Source organism: Choloepus didactylus, chromosome 3, assembly GCF_015220235.1.
Source record: "Choloepus didactylus isolate mChoDid1 chromosome 3, mChoDid1.pri, whole genome shotgun sequence".
Lineage (NCBI taxonomy): Eukaryota > Metazoa > Chordata > Mammalia > Pilosa > Megalonychidae > Choloepus > Choloepus didactylus.
Window position 1 is genome coordinate 587013 of NC_051309.1, and position 23407 is coordinate 610419.

Genomic DNA, 23407 nt, shown 5'->3' on the forward strand with positions numbered 1-23407 from the left:
TCAGTGGAGCCATATAAATGAGCTGACTCAAAGAGAAGGGACTCAGTGCAGCTGTGAGTGATGTTTTGAAGAGGAGCAAGCTTGCTAGAGAGGAACGTCCTGGGAGAAAGCCATTTTGAAACCAGAACTTGGAGCAGACACCAGCCACGTGCCTTCCCAGCTAACAGAGGTTTTCTGGACACCATTGGCCACCCTCCAGTGAAGGTACCCGATTACTGATGTGTTACCTTGGACACTTTATGGCCTTAAGACTGTAACTGTGTAGCCAAATAAACCCCCTTTTTATAAAAGCCAGTCCATCTCTGGTGTTTTGCATTCCAGCAGCATTAGCAAACTAGAACACTCACTTCCAACGTGGTTGATCGTTTGGCCGGATACACAGTTCTCCGTGGAAGATCATTTCCCCAGGACCTTGAGGAGGTTGCCCACTGACTTCTAGAATCCGGGGTGGCGATGGAAAGCCTCTCCACCCTCCCCAGGCCTTTCTTGGGGTCCGCAGCCTTGCGAGGTTTCTCAGTGGGGTCAGGCGTGCGCCTTTCCCTTGACGATTCCTTCGGCTTTGGAAATTCTCTTGCAGGGGAAACAGCACCGGAACCTGCAGGCTCATTACTCCGCTTGGGAAATACATTGTTGAAGTACATTTTGAAGCTCCTTCTCTCGGTTTTCCGGTTTTCTCTGTTATTTCTAGAATGCCTAGGAGATGGATGTGAGATCTGTTTTCTTTTTCTATTCTTTGGGAAGATTTTCTCAACTTTATCACCTAGCTCTTCTTTTGGACTTTTAATATCGCCGGTCACAGGCTGACACTGGTGCTGGGAGCTGAGTGGGGACAGGACTGCGTGTGTGTGTGCATGTGCATGTGCGCGTGACTGCATGAACGTGTGTGTGCATGTGAAGGTGTACATGCACGTGTTTGTATACATGCGTGTGAGTGAAGGTGTTCGTGTGTGTGCATGAGTGCGTGAATGTGAAGATGTACATGTGGACATGCTCGTATACATGCGTGTGAATGAAGGTGTATACGTGGACATGCTCGTATACATGCGTGTGAGTGAAGGTGTGCGTGTGTGTGCATGCATATGCATGAGTGCGTGAATGTGAAGGTGTACACGTGGACATGCTCGTATACACGCGTGTGAGTGAAGGTGTGCGTGTGTGTGCATGTGTGCATGAGTGTGTGAATGTGAAGGTGTACACGTGGACATGCTTGTATACATGTGTGTGAGTGAAGGTGTGCATGTGTGCATGAGTGCGTGAATGTGAAGGTGTACATGACATGCTCGTATACATGCGTGTAAGTGGAAGTGTGCGTGTGTGTGCATGCGTGCATGTGTGCATGAGTGCGTGAATGTGGAGGTGTACACATGGACAAGCTCGTATACATGCGTGTGAGTGAAGGTGTGCATGTGTGTGCATGTGTGCATGAGTGCGTGAATGTGGAGGTGTACACGTGGACGTGCTTGTATACATGCGTGTTAGTGAAGGTGCACGCAGGTGTGTGCATGCATGTGTACGTGGCACTGGCCATTGTGCGTCGGAGGGTCTATAAAGGCTTCTCTGAGGGGAGACTGACGGGGGGAGCTGTGTGGTCATCAGGGAGCTCTGGGCAGGAAGTGCAGTCGACGCAAAGGCCATGGGTAGGAGTGTGCCTAGGATGTTCTAGAACTGGCAAGGGGTCCAGAATGGCAAGAGTGGAGGGGAGGAGATGGAGAGTAGAAGGTGATGGGGCCAGAGGGGCGGTGCAGGGCCAAGTGGTGGGGCCTTGTCGCAGTGAAAGCCTTTGGCTTCCTGAGGGAGTGTCAGCCAAGGAGCCGCTGGACCAGATTCATGTCCAACAATCCATCTGGTGTTGCATTGAGAATAAGCATAGGGGGCGGAGGGGGGAGATGGGTTCGGGGTACAGAGCTGCTCAGGAAGGTGGGGGGACGAGGTGGGGGGTGCAGAGCTGTGCAGGAGGGTGGGGGGGCGAGGTGGAGGGTGGAGGGACGAGGTGGGTGGTGCAGGGCCGTGCAGGATGGTGGGGGGCAAGGTGGGGAGTGCAAGGCCACGCAGGAGGGTTGGGGGGCGAGGTGGGGGTGCAGGGCCGCGCAGGAGGGTGGGGGGGCGAGGTGGGGGGTGCAGGGCTGCACAGGGGGATGGGGGGGCGAGGTGTGGGGTGCAGGGCCACGCAGGAGGGTGGGGGGCAAGGTGGGGGGTGCAGGGCCACGCAGGAGGGTTGGGGGGCAAGGTGGGGCGTGCAGGGCCGCGCAGGAGGGTGGGGGGACGAGGTGGGGGGTGCAGGGCTGCGCAGGAGGGTGGGGGGACGAGGTGGGGGGTGCAGGGCCGCGCAGGAGGGTGGAGGGAGAGCAGAGGTGAGGCGAAGCCCACCGTCCTGCAGGTTCTGAGCGGCATGGAGCAGGAAGAGCCCAGACGGGTTCAGGAAGGGGCAGGAGGAGGTAGAGCAGAGATTCGTACTGTTCCTTCAGTGACGACCCCTTTATGTTCTTATTTCATTATTTTTTGATTTTTTGGTGACGCTTTGACGGGACTGTCACACAGCCATGTACAAAACCGTTTGAGGTTGACCCGTGCTGTGTCCAGCGGGAAGAGTGGGCTGGTGCCGACGCCTCGGCCGCCTCGAGGAGCCGTGGGGCTTCGCTCCCCGTCCTCGTCTGGACCTTGGGGACCACAGGGTCCACTGTCCACAGTCAGGCGCCAGTCGGGTATCTATCTGCAGCTCTCAGTGAAGCTGGTGTCGCCGCAGCTGCTCACGTGTTCGCTCGCAGGCGTCCCTGGCTGCGTGGTGGGCCCTGTGCAGGTGGGATTTACCTTGTGATATGGAGACGGAGAGCAGCGGTGCCCGCTGTGAGCAGATCACGTGGCCAGTTAGAAGGCGCTGAGGGCAGGACGAGCGGGAGCCTTAGGGAAGGTGGAAGCAAATGGGGCTCACAGGCAACACCACAGACCCGCTCCCCAGCGTCCTGAGAGAGGGGGAGGTGGGGGCAGCAACAGGTGGGCCCGGGCGCAGAGCCCGAGACTTGGACCGTAGAGGGGCCCCGGTCCTCTCTGTGCAGAAACAAGTGAGAAGGGCCTTTGGGACTCACAGACGTGTCTGGGGGCCACTGGCAGGGCAGGGCTGCCGTTTCCCTGCCCGTCTGAGGTGCACTCACTGTTTTAGTTTCCTGGGCTGCTCCAAGAAAATACCATGAAATGGGTCAGGTTAGACAGTGGGAATTTATTTGCTTACTGTTTTGAGGCCAGGAAAATGTCCAAATCCAGACATCGTCACGGTGCTGCTTTCTTCCTGCAGACCGGCTGCCCGTGATCCCTGGTTCTGCCACGTGGCCAGGCCCGTGGTGGCATCTGCTGGCCTCTCCCTTCTCTTCTGGGTTTCATTGGTTTCAGCTTCTTCCTTGGCTTCCCCTCTCTCTGCATTACTCCATTTATAAAGGACTCTGGTTAGAGGAGTGAGGCCCGTCCTGAGTGAGGGGGCTGGCCCTTGACTGGGACGGTCCACAGAGGCCCGACTCGAGCAGCGTTCCACCGCAAGACGGGCTGTAAGAACGGGATCGTCTGGGGTGCGCACGCTCCAAGCACCGCAGTTGAGGCAGCAGAGGTGTGTGGACGCCGCACCGTGCAAGGAGGCAAGGGGCTTCTGGCCTGGGGTCGGGGTCTGGAGGCCTCTCCAGGCTGATCCGGGGACCCGCCCTGGGCTGGGTGGGAGGCGGCCAGCGTCCAACTGCTGCTGACGCGTCGCTCAGACTCCAGGAGAGGAGTCCAGGGCCTGTCCTCTGTGTCCACTGCTGTCCAGGAGGTGGCCGGGGACCCGAGGCCAGGGCAGGGGAGCAGGGAGGGCCTGGCGGAGGGCGATGCCGAGCGGGCAGCCGCCTGGGAAGCACTTTGCCAGCTTCCTGAGACGTGAGACCACCAGCCCCCAGCCTGTCCTCCCAGGCCTGACCCGGACCTGGACACGGCTGCTCCCGGCAGCCCGACATCCGGCAGCCGGTGGACGGTGGGGGGGGGTCGCACCTCGACTCAGCAGCGGGGAGGAAGGAGCCGTCAGGTGTGCGGCCGTGCTGACCGAGCGTGCCGGAGTCTGCTGAGCGGGAGAGTGGATCCTGTGTGACTCCATACGGTGTGGACCTGGTGGTAGTGGAGGATGTGGGGCAGCGGCATGCGGGAGGGCTTCGCGAGGGCACAGGTCCCGGCGGCGTGAGGATGACGCCACAGCCCACGCTGTCCAGTGCCCTGGAGGTGTGTGCTTGTCATGTGCGCCTCAGGGAGCTGCTCAGTCAAGCCCATCGGGAGTCACCAACCGTGCATGCCCATAAACTCGATGAACTGTTCTGCAGGAAACAGAACTCAGCAAACCTAACTCAAGAATGAAGGGAAAACAGCGCTGCCAGTGGTCCCATGGGCTGTCTCTGCCTCAGCGGTGTCTGGTTGGAAGGGCTGGGGCCTGCCCTCCCTCCAGCCTCGGGCCCCCTCCGGGACCCTCCTCTCGGCCACCACCTGGCCTCGGGGGCCAGCTGACGAGCCACAGGCTCCCAGGGCTGGCAGCATGGGTCCCCCACGCAGAGGCATCCCCTGCCCGCCTGGGGCCCCTGCAGCCCCTCTGTCTGGGCTGCTGTTCCAGCCATGAGGACGAGGCCCTGCCGGGCGAGCAGAAGCACACGGGCTCCCGGTGTGCTGAAGACGCAGAACCCGTGCAGAGGCCGCACCCTCGTGCGGGACGTGCAGAAGCCATCCCAAGATGAACGGGTGAAGCCCTGGACACCGTGGGAGCTGCCACGGCCCAGAGAGCCTGAGCCGGCCCTTCGGATCCGCGAACCTGGGTGACGGGTGGGAGCCCTCGACGAACCCCCGCAGGCTGGCAGCCGGCTGGGCAGTGTCTCTTCACCCTCCAGAGCGACCCGGGGCCTGTGGGGGCCCTGTGCACCCCCCCAACACCCATGCTTCTGCCTGAGCCCCTCCTTCCAGCCAGGAGGCAGCTCTTTAACCAACCCACACTCACAGCCCTCCAGCAAACTGTGAACCAGCTGGAAACAAGGTTTTGTGTGGCAACAACAACGAAAAAAAACGAAAGAAAGAAAAGAAAACTTTAAGGTTCCGGTAAGATGTGGCTGAAAATAAAGAATGCCCCCGGGTTTGGGCTTCAGTGAAGAGGGTGGGAAGACAGTCGCTGGGTTGCAGGCGCTGTCAGAGCTGTGGGGGGACAAGGACAGAATGGGGTCCAGGCCTGCCCCGAGGGGGGCGGGCACAGCAGCGACCAGGTCGGACGTAAGAACACGTCCCCGTGTCGGTCACGGCGAGCCGCGTGCGGAGAGAGCCTGGGAGGTCCTGGCTGTGCTGCTACCTGCGGGGTGTGTGCTGAGCTGGCAGCATCCCCGAGAAGACACAGGCACGTGCTGCAGAACGTGGGCCACCCCGGCGCGGAGACAGGCCGTCGTATTCAACAGGAGTTACTTTTGGGTGACAAGGATTGTAGGGTGTTTTCCTTAATGCCAATCTTGTTTTCCCAGTCATGTTTAATAAACTTGTGTATTACTTTTATACCACGAAACGAAATGAAAAGCAAAGCCAGTGTGTGCCCCGTGAAGGCAGGTCACTCCTGAGGTGCGTGTGGTGGGGGGATGCGGGCCCGCTCAGGAGGGGCCGGGCGGGCAGCCTCTGGGCAGTGTTGGGCAGGGGCAGGGAGGACAGGTGCAGTGTTTAGACGAGGAGCGGTCCTGTGACAGGAGGTCGCGTGCAGGGACGGCCAGGGAGGGGGACGTTTGGGGTGACTGGGGTGGCGCGTGGGCGTCTTTGGGGTGAGTGCAGAAAGGGTGAGGGGTGCTTTGGGGCTCCCCTGAGTCTGGAGCAGGTCTCGGGCGCTTCTCTGGGAGCAGGAAGTGGCAGCGACAGGTCGAGGGGCCGGAGAGTCCGGGGACCTGAGAAGCAGGGAGGGGAGCATCTGTCCAGTGCGTTGGGGGTGCCCAAGACCAACCCCAGAAGGAGTCACTTGCCTCGGGGCTATGGTTTATTGCTGTGAAAGGACACGGAGCAAAACCAGCAGCAGGAAGGAGCGTGGGTGGTGCGGTTGGAGACGCTGGGCCCCGAGCTCTGAGATATGAGAGTTGAGGGCCCCAGGAGGTGCTGGCCTTGGCGCCCGGAGCTTTTTCGGCAGCAGCCTCTGCCTGGCACGTGCGGAATCCCGGCCCCCAGGAGGAAAGTGGGCACTCAGCGCACGTCTAGGCACAGGGAGCCCCTAAGCCTCTCGGGAAAGTTTTACATCGCGGCAGGCAGCTGTGTGCCAGCCCGTCCCTGGACGCCAGCCAGGGCCAGCCTCGCCCAGGAGAGTGTCTCAGGTGTTGTCGGGGCAGCCGTGGAGGAGTGGAGTCCTGGAAGGTTGGCATCGCCATGGCCGAAACCTGGATGTCGGCCGTTGGTGGGAAGAGCTCGGCAGAGGCCAGGGCTCACGGGAGCTTCCTGTCCAGTGCGGGCCAGTGGCCACCACAGCCTCACGTGCAACTTCGTTAAAATGACGCAGCGTGAGAAACGCAGCTGCTGTCAGGCCAGCCGCCCCCCGGGGCTCCGTCCCCACCTGGCTGCGGCTGCACAGGTCTCGGGGAGGAGGGCGTGAGCCCGCCTGGGTGCCCTGTCGGGAGCGGGGTGGCTGCCAAGCCCGCCCGAGGCCTGAGGCTGGTGTCTTTCCTTTCCAGGATATTCCATTGCTCTTTGTTTATAAATTATATTATTTTATCAGAAATTATTCTTGCGTTTATAAAACTTTTTGTTTTAAAACTAGCAGTAAGGTTTATCTGGAAAAGCTTCTAAACTCAAAATGATTCCTGATTTAAGAATTCTGTTCCTGCGTCTTGGCACGGTCAGAAAGCTTCCCTGGGCTCCCTGGTGCCTACGTGCCACCAGTGGTGGCTTTGGCCACTCTGTGTCTGCGATGAGATTTCGACATGAGTCAGAAAAATTTTGAGATTCTTTTCGTTGTGCCTGTGTCGAGCGGCTGAGAACGTGTTTATAGTCTATAGTGAGGCCAGTGCCCGGCCCCATCAGCTTTGGATGATCTTTCTGCTTTTGAGGCTGGGCAAGTCTCGTCATTGATATGGGAGTTAACAGGCAGTTTTCATAGTAGCTTTAATTTCTGACTTTGAAAATTTTCATTTAAATTCTCACAACCATAAAATATTGATTCATGAAGACTCATGGGGCGTGTGGACCTCCCGCACGGACATTCAGTGCCCTCCCAGGGTCTGCGGGGGTTGCTCCAGCCGTCCAGCATGTGGGTTTCACCTGCTCGGGGGCTGTGAGGGAGCAGCAGACGGTCTCGGGGAGCCCACGGGGCAGCCACATGGCCGCAGGCTAGACGGAGAGCGCGCAGCCCTTGCTTTCGTTTGGCTTGGGGAAGCCGCCTTCCCCTCCCCAGCACTGTGCTGGTCCCCGCGGCCCTGCAGCAGGCCGGACGCACCGGCCCACGGACCCCGCCGGTGCCCCCCGGTGCCGCCTCCCGGCCCGTTCTCCACTGCAGCCGGGCCGGCCCTGCTGCATGTCGTCATCGGTCCTGCAAGGGTCAAAGCTCACAGCCTGGCAGCAGATGGAACAGCCAGAGGGTGGAATTGTGGAGAGCAGTGGTCAGTGTTGAGGTTTCAGTGGACTTGGTGGGGGGTGCTGCGTGCACCTTGAGGAGGCTCCAGGAAGCGGGGGCCGGTGTGGAGTCCCTGGTGCGAGGGAGGCCCTGGGGGGAGGTGTGCAGCAAGTGTGAGCACGGCTCCCGGGCCGGCGTGGTGGCCCGTGGTGCCATCAGGCCACAGCCCTGGGGCGTCGAGGCCCTGCGGGGAGGCTCTTACCACTGAGACAGGGAAGTGGCAGGCAAGGGCGAACAGGACAGGAGCAAGGCCTGAGGTGTGTTCCATGCAGGTGCCCACCTGGGGAAGCGAGAGGGTGGCCAGAGGTGGAGAGGACAGCCAGATTCTGGGTCTGTAGGGAGGTGGAGCTGGTAGGATTTGCTGATGGATTGTGTGTGGTACGTGAGAGAAAGAGGAGTCAGGTTTGGCATGAGGACCCAGGGGGATGGAATTGCCACTGACCAGGTGGGGGGAAATAGGGGGGAGCCATGGGCACAGGTGGAGGGAGGTTGTGCCGGTTTGAATGTATTATGTCCCCCAAAACGTCATTATCTTTGATGCAGTCTTGTGTGGTCAGACGTATTAGTGTTGATCAAATTGTAATTCTTTGATTGAGTGTTTCCATGGAGATGTGACCCACCCAATTGTAGGTGATAACTCTGATTGGATAGTTTCCATGGAGGTGTGGCCCTGCCCATTCAACGTGGGCCTTGATTAGTTTGCTGGAGCACTATATAAGCTCAGACAGAAGGAGTGAGCTAGCCACAGCCAAGAGGGACACTTTGAAGAACACACAGGAGCTGAGAGAGGAGCTGCAGATGAGAGACAGTTTGAAGATGGCCATTGAAAGCAGACTCTTGGTCTGAAGAAGCTAAGAGAGATCAAACACTCCAAGAGCAACTGAGAGTGACATTTTTGAGGAGCTGCAGCCTAGAGAGGAACGTCCTGGGAGAAAGCCATTTTGAAACCAGAACTTTGGAGCAGACACCAGCCACGTGCCTTCCTGGTAACAGAGGTTTTCTGGACGCCATTGGCCATCTTCCAGTGAAGGTACCCGATTGCTGATGTGTTACCTTCAACACTTTATGGCCTTAAGACTGTAACTGTGTAACCAAATAAACCCGTTTTATAAAAGCTGATCCATTTCTGGTGTTTTGCATTCTGACAGCAGTAGCAAACTAGAACAGAGGTAGAAGGGGGAGCTGTGGGCACAGCACAGGTTGGGGGAGGTAGAGGGGGAGCCGTGGGGCAATGGGAGCGTGTAGAGGATCTCCTGTGACTGATTGTATCGTGATTTCTAGCTCTTACTTTCTGGTAACTTTATTCAGTGCCTTGCTTCTGTATTTGTGTGTCTTGAGTCATCAGTCTGTTCCATAAAGTGTAATCTGACTGTTGATTTTGTGGCTGAAAGATGGTGGAGAATGTGGGAAGGGGCGAGGTGGGGTGGGGCTCGAGTGCAGGGCCCTGAGGTAGGGAGGGAGACACAGGTGTAGGGTGGGAGCTGAGTGGACTGAGGACCGCGGTGGGAGGGCTGTGGGGTGGCAGGTCCCCTGGCCGGGGCCGGGAGCAGGTCGGGTCTGGTGCCTCGGAGGCTGAGCCTGGGAGGGGAGGGGCCCCAGAGGTCAGAGGTTGGAGGAAGAAGCAGCAAGTGCAGGAGTTCCTGGGGCAGGGGTACTTCTGGCCCGAGGCGAGCTTACCCTGCCTCAGTAGAGGTTGTGCACATGTGTGTGCAAATGTGTACCTGAACATGCGTGCACATGTGTATCTGGGTGTGTGTGCCTCTGAGCATGTGTGCATAGGTGTGAGCAAATGTGCACATCTGGGTGTGTGCCCCTGAGGGTGTGTATGTGCACATCTGACTTTGTACATGTATATCTGAGTGTACATGTGTGCACCTGTGTGTGCATGCACTTGTGTGCCTCCGGGTGTGTGTGTGAGGCACACAGACACTGTAGATGGGTGTTGCGGGGCCGCTGCAGCATTTGGTAGGTGGACTGGCTGTCTGCGGACATGGTTTACTCACTCAGCCTCGTTGTTTCCGTGCTGGACTTCATCACCGTTACTGAAGTGGTGTACATGGGGCACAGCACTTTCCCGAGAATGCCCCATGTCCGTCTCCCCCGTGCATGTCTCAAGCAGACTGTCGGCTGGACTGACCAGTACCATCCCTGGCGTGAGACCACCGGGCTAACTTCCTGCTCTCCCCACCTGGATGGTGCTCCTGGAAGGAAGGGTGGGGTCCCCAGGGGATGGAGCCAGAGGCCCCCCTCCATGCCAGGCTGGCGCAAAGAGGGCAGCAGACCCTGGCGTGGTCTGGGGCAGCTCCACCTCCCCCCGCCCAGGTCTCGCTCACCCCCACCACGACCCCCGTGGCCCACGGCCCCATCCTGCTTCTCTGCCGCAGGGACTTGGCGTGCCTGGATGTGCCTGGACGTGCCACCCGCTCCTGCCGTTGGTCCGTCCTGTTGGCTGGGCGAGGGGCGATCTTCCGCCTCTTCCCAGGGCCAGTGGGTGGACGGGGTCATTGTGCAGCCCCTTGCGGGGAGTGAAGGTGCGAGATGGCCCCGGACCAGCAGGGGCCTCCCCGAAGCCAGCTCCCACTGCATCGCCCCTCCTCGGGGGTCTTCAGCCCCTTCACCTGCACCTGTCCTGGGCCCCCACAGTGTGACGGGGTCCCCTGCCCACCTTCCCAGGGCCGTCCTGCTCTTGCTCGCTGGCAGGACCTGCCCAGGCCTCGGTTTAGAGTCCAGTTCTCCACGCATTAGCTTTTGTTTCTCATGGTTGTTTACGGAAGTAAATGAAAAAGCTGTTTAAAGAAACAAGGTGTAAAACTGCTGGCCAGAGAGGAGGTGAACCATGACTGCGTGTCCGTCTGTCCATCTGCCGGTCAGGGTTGAATGGAGCAGGGACTTCGGGACGTGACGGTGACGCCTCCTCTGTCTTGTGTTTCTCTGTAGGCTTTCAAGATGTAGTGAGAGATTCCAGGCTGTCATCTGCAGGTAAACGTGATTTAAACTTTAAGTATTTTGATTTTTCTCTTCTTTCACTGTATGTGCATTGATTACATTTACCTTGACTTGTACTCCTTAAGTATGCTGTAGCCATAGAAAAAAGCCAAATCCTTATAGTTTTTTTTAGTAGACTTAATTTTTTAGAGCTGTTTTAGGTTCACAAAAAAATTGCTCAGAAAATACAGAGTTCCCACGGAACCCCTCATGGTTCTTTTAAGGTGTAACCTTTGAGAACTCTGCAGGACCAGTTAAGGCGAAGTCGTGTTATTTATGTTTGAATTTTCTTTGGCTTACATTCTGACGGCCCGTTCCACTGTGAGCCTCCTCGGGCTCCTTAGGAATTCGGGTGGAAACGTGGTTATGGACGGCGTGGAACCGGCAGAGGCAGCATGAACTAACGGGTGCTCGTTTCTGTGCTAGAAAATGGGAAGAAAGCAAGGGGCAGAAGGAAGGTGCAGAAGTGAAGATCCCGAGCGCAGCGTGAAGCCGCCGACAAGGCCGGGCAGAGCCAGCAGAGGGGCCTGAGGCAGCACGGGCAGGACGCCGGACGCCAGACGTCGGACGTGGGCTGCGGGAGAGGTGAGAACCTGCTGGCGGGCGGCCTGCTGTGCCGGGCAGTTGTGAAAACCCACATTTTCAGGACAGGTTACTGTGTACATTTCTCACTTCTTCATTTTCTTGGCATTCCTAATTTTTTGCCTACTTCCCTTAAAAGATGGTGTGGAATAAATCGCACTGTCTTCACAGTTTGTAGAGGGCAGAGCCAGGCCATCTGACTTCCCGCTGCTGCCCGCCCTGGGGTCCGGAGAGGAGAGCCGCGGGGCGCAGAGGCCAGGGGTCCCGTCCACCCCACGGCGTCGCCGTGGCCGACAGTTGGGGTTGGTCTGGGCTGGCCTGAGCTGGGCACAGGCTGGTGTGGCCCTTACGGGCAGTGTACGCTCCACCTGGGTTGATCTCTCGTGTCTTTGACATCATGTCCCACGGGCTCTGCGTCTGCCCAGGGGCCACCGCTCAGGCGAGGGGTTGCTGGTTCCCACCCTGAGGTCACACTTTTCCGCTTCGTCGTTTGTAGGGATTCGGTGGGGAGGTCTTTGGGGGTGATACACACCAGCGCGTTCCCTGCTTACTTCCGTTGGTGATTCTTGCCTGAATAAGCTTTACTACAGTTTTGCTGTAGAATGGTGACTTTCTGGCTCCACCTTTCCTTCTGCAGGTGTAAGCTAGGGTTCTTCCGAAAGGAAGAGCTCCCTTATGTGTTTGTCTGTTTCTGTATGAACTCGTGGATTTCTATGCTTTCGACTGATTATGGTCTGTTACAACTGCTGTATTTTCATACTCAGAGCATTGCGGATGGGCCGGTGGAGCCCTTTGCAGCTGGTTTTGAGCACTTGACTTTGTGGCACAACGGGATGTTCCAGGTTCACTGCGGCTTTCCCCTGCCCCGGGCCCTCGTCTTCCATTGCTGCAGGGACCCTGGGCCCTGGCAGGGGGCAATGGAGCTGAGCAGCCCAGGTCCGGGCGCAGGCCAGGAAGCAGGGTGTGTGTTGGCAGGCAGTGTGCACACAGACACACATGTGCACACATGCACACATACACACGTGCACACACACCCTGCCCTGTGCACACATGCATGCATACACACACCCACATACACGTACACGTGCACACGTGTTCATCTCTCCCATGTTACCTTACACCAATGCCTCCAGTTCTGCTCTGAGTCCACGGGATTTGTTCTGACCTCCACCCGCTCCATATTTGTTAACTCCCTCTTCCCAAGCAGTGAGAAATCCAGCTCCTGCTCCTCAGTAAAGCAGGCATTTACTCGTTTCCCCTCTGTCACACCCTCTGGCCCTGCCAGTGCCTCCTGAGTCCAGGCCCCAGCCCTCCCTGCCCCCACAGCTCCAGAAGGGAAGGGGGGCAGCACTGAGTTTCGAAAGCTCTCGCTGCACAGTGAGAACAGATTGGAGGATTGTGAGCAGGAAGGAGGTAGAGCGGTTTTGATGGTTGGGGTTGCTGTTAGCTTGGACTGGATTGGCGGCTATGGGGGTGGAGAGGCCTAGCGGCTTCATGCTGCACATGGCGAGGGCAAGAGAGAGGTGGTCTGGGGTCCCCAGCTCGTAGGTCAGTGTGGGGATGTGCTCAGAGGGTCTGGCTGTAACACGTGTTTGGTGGCAATCAGGGAAGCAATGAAGCAAAGTAACTCTGAGTCACAAGTTTGCGTGGCTTCGAATACTGTTGTTCCCTTTTGGAAAAGAAAATGTGGTCAGAATGAGGAGATGTGGGGGGATCGAATGATGACGTCGGAAGGTCATCAGGCTGCGAGTTAGCGGGGGCCTCTGCCGGCAGGGGTCGGGCCCCACTGTGGCCTGTGGCCTCTGCCGTTGTGACCCCGCGGCCTCTGTGACCTCTCCCCTTGTGGCCTCTGATCCTCCTGACCTGTGGCCTCTCCCCCTCGTGACCCGTGACCTTTGCCCCTCATGACCTATGGCCTCTGGTCGTCATGACCTTTGGCCTCTGCCCCTCATGACCTGTGATCTCTGCCCATTGTGACCCTGCATGTTTTTTGCCCTCTAAGGCCAGAGCAATGTCTTCACCCTGAAGTGAAGTTGCAGGGGCTGGGGCAGTTACTGGGAAGAAACGGTTTGGTCAAGGGATGGTGGCTTTGTTGTGGATGCAGCTCCGTGGCTCTGTGGCTCCGTGGCTCCGTGGCTCTGAGGCTCCGTAGCTCCAAGGCTCCGTGGCTCCGAGCCTCTGTTGCTCCGTGGCTCCATGGCTGCAAGGCTCCATGGCTCCGTGGCTCCGTGGCTCCGTAGCTCCAAGGCTCCGTGGCTCTGTGGCTCTGTGGCTCCAAGGCTCTGTGGCTCCGAGGCTCCATGGCTCCAAGGCTCCGTGGCTCCATAGCTCCAAGGCTCCATGGCTCCGAGGCTTCATTGCTCCATGTCTCCATGGCTCCATGGACCAGGGTTCCGTGGCCTCTGTGGCTCCGAGGCTCCGTGGCTCTGTGTCTCTGTAGCTCCGTGGCTCTGTGGACCAGGGTTCCATGGCTCTGTGGCTCCAAGGCTCCAAGGCTCTATGGCTTTGTCTCTCCGAGGCGCCGTGGACCAGGGTTCCGTGGCTCCATGGCCCTGTAGTTCCGAGGCTCCGTGGCTTTGTGGACCAGGTTTCTGTAGCTCTGATGCTCCGTGGCTCTGTCTCTCCGAGGCTCCATGGCTCCGTGGACCAGGGTTCCGTGGCTCCATGGCTCCGTGGCTCCGTGGACCAGGGTTCCAAGCTCAGCAGGCCAGTCTGAGACCTCAGGTCTGTGGGGAAGCTTTCTTCTTGACTTTCTGAGGAACCTGTTAGGAGACATGTTTGCGTCTCTTCATAGGTTTGTGGCAGACTGTTCAAGTCTTAGTTATGTAATGATACTATAGCAATTATAAATTCATAGTTTGACTTTGGACCTTAACTCTCAAGTATAAAATAGGCAATCCTTAGCTTTTCTAAATTAAATTTTACCCAGCTCTGAGCTCCACTTTCCGAGCAGACAGCGCCGTCCGTGCTGGACCTCAACCCTGCTCTGGCTGCGCTGCCCAGAGAGAGACCCCTCGTCGGGGCTGTGATGTGCTGGGGCCCCCACAGCTGACACTCCTGGTTCCCCAGCAAAGGCGTGGTGTCCTCTGCCTCCCTCCATGCCCCGCAGGCGTGTCCCGCACTTGGCTTCACGTCTCCTGGAGGGAGAAGGCCTCTGCTCCCTCCTGCCCTCCCTCCCGAGAGCGCTGAGCGGGGCCGGGGGCTCTGCCTCCCCAAGGGGCGCCTTCTCTCCACCACAGTCGGCTGCTGCTTGCACGGCACCCGGGCGTGCTGACTGCACGGCACTGTTGGCGGTGGGGGCACATCCACGGGCCCCCAGGGACCAGGGACTGAGCAGCTGTGGAGCCACCAGGGGATCACGTGCAAACAGGTGGAGCGTTCAACACACAGGGCGTGCTCCCGTGTGCTGGCACGTTCCAGGCGTATCACCGCATTGGGAGCAGGGTGGGCAGGGACCCCCCGGTGAGCCTCGCCCTCTGGGGGAGGAGATGGATCAGCAGTAGGTGGTAGATCACCAAGCTGCTTGAATGTTGGGAAGTTATGGGGGTCAGGGAGAAGCAAGGAGAGCAAGAGGGGGTAGGACTATCGGGGGGCCAGGGGGGCTGCGGGCATCCAGGGGTATTGGGGAGGGGCCTTAGGGGGCTGGGATGTCGGGCATCGAGGGGCAGGGCATCAGGGCATTGGGTCCTGGGGTATCGGGAAGCCTTGTGAGCAGGGGCAGTGGGTGGTGGAGTGTTGGGGTCCAGTAAACACAGATTTATTACCCAACAGTTCTGGAGGTCGGAAGTCCAAAACAGGTCTTGCCTGGCTAAGACCTTTCTGGAAGCTGCCCTGGTCTTTCCTGGCTCCTTGGCGTGCCCCACTCTTGATTCATGAGCCGGCAGCACATCACTCGCACTCTGCTCCCCATCACTGCCTCTGGCTGGGCCTTCCACCTGAGGCCATGCGGGGCCCCCTGGACCAGGGCGAGCTCCCCACGGCCCTTAGCTCACTCGCATCTGCAATCCCTCTGCTCGAGAACGGTCTCAGGTCCTGGGGACTGGGACGTGGGCGTCTTTCGGGCCGGTGGAGACGATGGGCAGAGTGAGTGCGAAGCCCGGGACGAGCCAAGGGGACCTGGCCCCCGTGGTGGCACTGGTGGTGTCTCAGAGTGCTCACTCTCAGACTTCTAAATGCATTGTTTTTTATTATGCATTTTTTATTGAGAACTTTTATATACATATACGTAACGGTGATAACTTTCAAAGTACAGTTTAACAGGTAGTTAGGGAGCAAATTTCAAAGAATGTTACGGGTTACAGTTCCACAGTTTCCGTTCTTTCCTTATTGTGAGATATAGGCTATATGCAGAAAGGTAGTAACTTTCAAAGTGCAACTCAACAAATGGCTGTAGAGCAAATGTTAAAGAATGTTATAGATTATAGTTCCACCATTTCAGTTATTTCCTTCTAGCTATTCTAATGCCCTCACATCTAAGAAACATATTCATGTAAAGATTCAGTATTCATAATCCTTTGTTAAATTCCACCTTATCTGTTGCTACCCTTTCCTTTCATTCAATCACTTCTCCATCTTCAGGGACGTCTGGGCAGTGACCACCCTGACTTGTTCATATTGAAAAGGGGTGTGACAGTATGGGGAAGGGGCTGCATCTGGTTGTTGTTCTTAGAGAGGCTGTTGACTCTGGGTTTCAGGCCTTGTCTGGCACAGGAACACTCTGGAGGATTTAAGTTTCTGAGAGAAAATTTAGTGAGTGAATCTTTTATAGAATCTCAGGGAGGGACCTAGGTATCTGGGGACGATTGGGGATACCTAGCTGGAGCTTGCATAAGGACAGCTTCTGGACTCTATTTGAGATCTCTTAGCCAGTGAAACCTTATGTTGTTACCTTTCTTTTCCCCCTCTTGGTCAAGTAGGTATTCTCAATCCCTCAATGCCACAGTCAGGCTCATTCCTGGGAGTCATGTCCCACATCGCCAGGGAGATTCACTCCCTGGGAGTCCTGTCCCATGTAGCAGGGAGTTTAATGAATTTATTTGCCGAGTTGGGATTAGAGAGAGAAAGGCCACATCTGAGCAACAAAAGAGGGTCTCTGGAGGTGCCTCTTTGGCATAATTATAGGAAGGCTTAGCCTTCCTTTTATGGCCATAAGTTTCACAAGAGCAAACCTAAAGATCAGGGGCTTGATTTATTAAGTAGGGGCTTCCTAATTTCACATAACATATATTCTGCCCAAGATAAACAATCAGTATCTCACATTATCTTCACTTAGTTGTACAATCATCATCACTCTCAATTTTGAACAATTATCATTACATAAAACACCCCAGAGCTCTTATCAGCCACTAATTGTTCATCCCTGGTATCAGTGTAGTGCTGGTAAGATGTTCTTATTAAATATAGTCTATATGACATAATGGGTAGTTTTTCTGTATACCACTCTGTTGTTAACTCTTTGTAGCAGTGTCATGCCTTATAAGTATCATGCTAACACTTATATTTCTAGTGCTACTCTGGGGGTTACATTCCTTTAAACAACCATTTACAAACATGTTCGCCTTCAATTCATCACTGATACTTATAATCCCATTAACAAACTATCATCACCCCCATCCATTTCCATACCGTTAAGTTCACCCTCATTAACATGTCTGTACATATTAGGTTATCGTTCCTCCTTCACTAGCCTCTATCTCTAGGTCCCCTATATTCCACATTATAAGACACTGGTTTTACATTGTTCAGGGAGTTGATAGAAGTGTAACATATTATATCTCTCCTTTTGTGTCTTACTTATTTCACTCAGCATTATATCTTCAAGCTTCTTCCAGGTTGTCATGTTTCACGACCTCCTTCCTTACTGCTGCATGGTATTCCATCGTATGAATGTACCACATTTTGTTTATCCACTCGCCTGCTGAAGGAAACTTAGATGGCTTGCATCTCTTGGCAGTTGTGAACAGTGCTGCTGTGAACATCGGTGTGCAAATGTCTCTTCATGTCACTGCTTTCACATCTTCAGGGTATATACCAAGAAGTGGAATTGCCGGATAGTAGGGTAATTCACTATCTAGTTTTCTGAGAAAACGCCAAACTGTCTTCCACAGCAATGGAAGACCCACCAGCAATGAGTAAGAGTTCCGATTTCTCCACATCCTCCCCAGCATTTGTAGTTTCCTGTTTGTTTAATGGCAGCCGTTCCAATTGGTGTGAGATAATATCTCAATGTGGTCTTGATTTGCATTTCCCTGATAGCTAGTGAAGGTGAACATTTTTTTTCATGTGTTTTTTAGTCATTTGTAGTTCCTCTTTGGAGAAATGTCTTTTCATATCTTTTTCCCATTTTATAATTGGGCTGTTTGTACTATTGTCATTGAGTTGTAGGATTTCTTTATATATGCAAGATATCAGTCTCTTATCAGGTACATGGCGTATAGTTTCTCCCATTGCATTGGCTGCCTCTTCATCTTTTTGACAAATTCCTTTGAGGTACAGAAACTTTTTTTTTTTTTAATTATAGTCTCTAGTTTATGTTGATTGTATTTTTCCCCCAATACCTCCCTATTTTTAACACCTTGCAAGGTTGATATTGATTTGTTCTCCCTCGTGAAAAAACATTTGTACATTTTATCACAATTGTTGAACACTCTAGATTTCACTGAGTTATACAGTCCCAGTCTTTATCTTTCCTCTTTTCTTCTGGTGTCCCACATGCTCCTAAGCTTCCTCTTTCAATCATATTCATAGTTATCTTTGTTCAGTGTACTTACATTGCTGTGCTACCATCTCCCAAAATTGTTTTCCAAACCTCTAATTTCTGTCTTCTCCTATCAGTCTGTAGTGCTCCCTTTGGTATTTCCTGTAGGACGGGTGTCTTATTCACAAACTCTCTCATTGTCTGTTTGTCAGAGAGTGTTTTGAACTCTCTCTCATATTTAAAGGTCAGTTTTGCTGTATATAGGATTCTTGGTTGGTGGTTTTTCTCTTTCAGTATCTTAAATATATCACACCACTTCCTTCTTGCCTCCATGGTTTCTATTGAGAAATCCGTACATAGTCTTATTAAGCTTCCTTTGTATGTGATGGATTGCTTGTCTCTTGCTGCTTTCAGGATTCTCTCTTTATCTTTGATGTTTGATAATCTGATTATTAAGTGTCTTGGTGTAGGCCTATTCAGATCTATTTTGTTTGGGGTACGCTGCACTTCTTGGATCTGTAATTTTATGTCTTCCATAAGAGATGGGAAATTTTCATTGATTATTTCCTCTATTATTGTTTCTGCCCCTTTTCTCTTTTCTCCTTCAGGGACACCAGTGACACGTACATTCCTGATTTTCATTTGATCCTTAAGTTCCCAGAGACATTGCTCATATTTTTCCATTCTTTTCTCTGTCTGTTCTTTTGTGTGTAGGATTTCAGGTGCCTTGTTCTCCAGTTCCTGAGTGTTTTCTTCTGCCTCTTGAGATCTGCTGTTCTATGTTTCCATTTTGTCTTTCGTCTCTTGTGTTGTGCCTTTCATTTCCATAGATTCTGCCAGTTGTTTTTTCGAACTTTCTTTTTCTTCCTTATGTTCACCCAGTGTTTTCTTTATAGCCTTTATCTCTTTTGCCGTATCTTCTCTAAACTTTTTGAATTGATCTAGGATTGTTTTCCCCAACAATGTCTTTGAATACTCTTCCAAGCCCTTTTCTCTTCTCCTTCTGGGACACTGGTGATTCTTATATTCATGTGTTTCATGTTGTCCATCATTCCCCTGAGATCCATTTCAAATTTTTCAGTTTTTTTCACCATTTGTTCTTTTTTCCTTTTGCATTCCATTGTTCTTTCCTCAAATTCAGTAATTCTTTCCTCTGTCTGTTCACATTTGCTGCTGTGTGTCTCAAGTGTATTTTTAATTCAATATACAGTATCTTTTATTTCCATAAGATCTGCTATTTTTTAATTTACTCTTTGAAATTCTTCTTTATGCTTTTTCTAGGTTCTTCTTGATGTCCTTTATGTCCTTAGCCATCTCTTTGAAGTTGTTTCAGAGATTTTTGTTTATTTCTTTGACTAATTGCTCCAAGTTCTGTGTGTCCTCTGGCTTTTTAATTTGATCATCTGGGTTGTCCATATCTTCTGGTTTCTTCATATGCTTTATAATTGTCTGTTTTGTTTGGCCTCTTGTCATTTGTTTATCTTGATAGGGTTCTTTTAGGATATGCAGACTTATTTGAATTTTTTATTTGAATTTCTGTAGTTTGCAGTGCTACAGCTTGGTGGAGTGCACTTTCCCTGACCTACCGGCAGATGGTGCCCCCGAGCCCCCTCTTACCCTCAAGCCAGCTCTCCCCCAACTTCACCTGTGCACTGAGCGGGGTCCAAACTGGGTGGGAATCCAGTCAGCACACCAGTTCTCCGTGTGCACTGGGGCTGCCTGCCCTGTGGGAGGGGAGTGGGTTCCACACAGTTCGGCATGGAGTCCACTCTGGGGCACAGCGGTCTCACGATTCCCGGGGCTGCAGGTGGAGTCCTTCGGGCCCGTGGGGCTGCGCGTCTCACCTTCCAGCTCAGGTGCACACAGTTCCTGTCTGCTGTGCACTTGCACAGTCTCGGGGTTGGGGAGGGGCTCCTGGCACTTCTGTCCGGCGCCCCTGCCTCTCAGCTGTCACACTGCGGGCTTCCGTGGAGGAAGTGGTTGCCGTCACACGTCTGCGCTCCTGGGTTCCCTCGCTGGGGCTCTGGGCTGCGGGCTGTGAAGGGTCGTCTCCCAGCCAGCTGCTGAGCGGGGTGCCCGGGCCGTGGCAAGCTGCCCCTTCCGTGCCTGTCCCCGGGGGCGTTCTGGGCTGAGCACTCACCCGTCCTAAACGCCGTCCCTGCTTCTCCAGCGATGTCCCCACTGTGGTGTAGACGTCCCTGCCTGGCCAGTGGCTCCCGGGAACTTCTGTTCCGGAGTGCTTCCTGTCCTTTATCTACTGTTTTTCATGGAGGAGGATTTTGCTCTGCCCCTCCTATTCCACCATCTGCTGGAAGTCTTAGATGGATTTTTAGCCTTCCGAACACTGAGCTGTGTGCTGCGCCGTGCACGTCATCATGGTGGCCTGCGGTCTGGAGCACTCACTGTCTCCCTGTCTAAGAGGAAGGAGCTTCGCGGGTGGAGGAGACCACCAGGCTGGGGAACGTGGGCGTGAGTGCAGTGTGGGCAGGGGTCCTGGGCCGCTCCAGACTCCCGGGCAGGGCAGGGGCAGACTCCCGGGCGGGGCAGGGGTGAGAGTCTGGAGCCCTGTGGCTGAACACAGCCACCCGTCCAGCTGGTCTGCGATTGTGAACACCCTCCACCTCGTGTCTTTCTGACTTGTCCGGCAATAACTTCCTGGCAGTTGAGTCGCAGGGTCGCAGGGTTGACTGCCGTCTGATTGGTGCTCGCTGGCTGGCGGCCTCACCTTCTGTAGCTTCTGGTGTGGAAGCGACACCTGGTGCTGCTCTGCACGCACCGGCTGATCTGTGGGCTGAGCGTCTCTCTCTTTCTCAGACATTTCGTTTCTCCGTATGTGGAGTTAGTTCAAGGAACTTTGCCTGGGCTCTCGTTTGCACCGTGGACCGCCGTCTCCCTGTACCCATGGGAGAAGCCCAGTGCCAGGCACTCTGGGCCTCCGGAGGCCGGGGGAGCACCAGCCTGGGCCTTGCCCTCCCGTGGCGTCACCCAGCAGCCCTGTCTTCCTTACGTCCCGACCCCACTAACTCAAGGCCACCCTGGCATCCGTTGGCTCGCAGAGGGCCATCCCGGCCACACTTGCTTCCCTCCCAGTCTCGTCTCAGCCCCGGGTGCAGCCAGGCGTCCTTCAGCTGTCGTTTCGTTCCCACCAGGGCACGTCTCTGCCTGGCCGCCTCAGAGAGCAGGAGCCCCTCAGCTTCGCGTCTGCAGACCCCCAGGCCTGCCCAAATCTGCCCTCGGCCAAGGGGAGGCGCTCCCCACTCCTCTCCCAGGTCCACTCTGGGCTCCAGTTCCCACCCTGGGGTCCAGGGCCCCCCGGTCCAGCCTGCCCTCACCAGGAGCAGGGGGGCAAAGAGAAGAACTTCCCAAAGGGACCGGAGCGCCGGGGTCACGGGGAAGTTAGATGGAGGCGAGCGCTGCCTGTGGCCTCGAAGGACGTGGGAGTGGGCGGCTTGTCTGCTGCGCTCGCAGCTGGGAGTTGGCACCAGGGACCCCCGCAGGCCCTCATCAGCGCGATGGGCCCGACCCTCGGAGCCGAGCCTTCGCTTGCGTCTTACCCTCCTCTTCAGAGCTCGCGGGAGTGTTTCAGGTAACGGTCAGCTTGTGTTTTTCTCTTGCAGAAGCCAAAGATGTTGACCAGAAAGATTAAGCTCTGGGACATAAACGCCCACATCACCTGCCGCCTGTGCAGCGGATACCTCATTGACGCGACAACGGTGACCGAGTGTCTGCACACCTGTGAGTGCACGAGCCGCCCGGCACGTCCGCGTGGCCGCTGTGCCCTTCAGCCTGTGGCCTTGCCGTTTCCTTCACCAAAAGCTTCTGGCACAAGCTCAGAGATGAGCAGGACACGGGGCAGGAGTGAAGACCTTGAGGATCAGTCAGGAACTGTTCAAATTAAGTGTTGTTGGTAATTTCAGGAGGGAGAAGGCATGATTATTTAAGAAAGCTAAACACAGGGAAAACTCAGTTATTTCTTTATAAACAGCTAAATCACTTACCTGGGGTAGAACAGACTGTTCATTTCTAGTAGGCAGAGCTGCTGCTTCTCAAAATTTCCAGATATTTCCGTCCTTAAGTTTTCAAGCAGCGGCACCTCCTGGTTCTGCTGGCAGCAGCCCCAGCCCCAGGCCTCCGACGAGCCTGCACCCCGAGGCTCGGGCACGGCCCGTGCGGGACGTGGTGCTTCTGTCTGGAGACCCCCGAGCCCCAGGCCTCCGACGAGCCTGCACCCCGAGGCTCGGGCACGGCCCGTGCGGGACGTGGTGCTTCTGTCTGGAGACCCCCCAGCCCCACGCCTCCGACGAGCCTGCACCCCGAGGCTCGGGCACGGCCCGTGCGGGACGTGGTGCTTCTGTCTGGAGACCCCCCAGCCCCACGCCTCCGACGAGCCTGCACCCCGAGGCTCGGGCACGGCCCGTGCGGGACGTGGTGCTTCTGTCTGGAGACCCCCCAGCCACTGTGGGGACGCTCACTCAGTCACGCACAGGGCGCTGGGGGTGTGGGTCCGAGGTGCGCCTCCCGGCCCGGGGGCAGTGGGCGTCTGCCACCCAGCTGTTCTCTGTCATGTGTTCCTCACTTTCGAAAATAAAATATTTGCCAATTTTGATAGAATTTTAGAAGTCAGTTATATTTTTAGATATTGGTGAGCATGATTTTGTGTTATATTATTTAAATTGAATTTTATCTTATGTTGTTTTACAAAGAAAATATTGTGACCTTTTTGGGTAACTTAATATAAAGCTTTAAAACCTAGTCCATATGTTGAGACGTTTGCGTGAGAAGCTGGAAGCTCATCCTGATTATTTCATGGCTTTTGGCCTCTCCTTTTGATAATTATCTCCTCACTTTTAGTTTTCGCTCCTCCTTTCCTAAGCCCCAAATCTGTGTGGTGAGGCAGTTGGCAGAAGTAGTTAAAACTTTTCCGTTGATCACTAAGACCTGAAGCCGAGCACTGTTAGCAGTGAGTTAAAATGCGCCCAAGAGTGGCCTCTGAGCGTCCTTCGAGGCCTCTCCGCCACTTGTCGGTCTGCGCGCGAGGACGTGCGTGCTCATCCTGGACTCGCTCTCCTAACGTGGCTGTGCTTCCGAAACAGTCTGCCGGAGCTGCCTGGTGAAGTACCTGGAGGAGAACAACACGTGTCCCACCTGCCGGATCGTCATCCACCAGAGCCACCCGCTGCAGTACATCGGGTAGGGGCCGCGGGCGGGCGGGCGCCGCGTTTCCTCCGGCCGGGAGCTGGAGAGCCCTGAGGCCCAGCGGGTCGCGCTGGTTCTGAGCGGACCTGGCGGCTGCGACTGTGGCTCCTGTGGGGGCCCCTGGGACCCCCCTCTGTGGGGGGCACGTGGTCCGGGGTGGGGAGCCGGCTCCTCCTGTGCACGGGGGTCCCGGCCTCGGGGCCCTGGCACCCCAGCCCGCACACGGCCTTGGAGTCAGCCGGGCCTCCGAGGGCCGCTCTGGTCGGGGGAGACGGACGAGCCCCACGCCCGAGGACGGCGGTTAGTCTGGAGGAAGCTCTGACGGAAGA

At 55.5% G+C, this 23407-nt stretch overlaps 1 protein-coding gene across 5 annotated transcripts in view; it reads left to right on the plus strand.

Moving 5' to 3' along the window:
* PCGF3 (polycomb group ring finger 3) overlaps positions 1-23407 on the plus strand; it is a 118249-nt gene that overhangs the window by 13384 nt on the left and 81458 nt on the right. For 4 of the 5 annotated variants that reach the window (XM_037829222.1, XM_037829220.1, XM_037829223.1 and 1 more), the window contains exons 2-5: positions 10556-10597; positions 11030-11188; positions 21500-21617; positions 22976-23072. In XM_037829222.1, coding sequence (XP_037685150.1) covers positions 21509-21617; positions 22976-23072 — 206 coding nt within the window. In that variant the 5' untranslated portion in view covers positions 10556-10597; positions 11030-11188; positions 21500-21508. Of the gene's footprint in view, positions 1-10555; positions 10598-11029; positions 11189-21499; positions 21618-22975; positions 23073-23407 lie in introns of those variants that run through there. The other variant, XM_037829224.1, reaches the window with a different exon arrangement.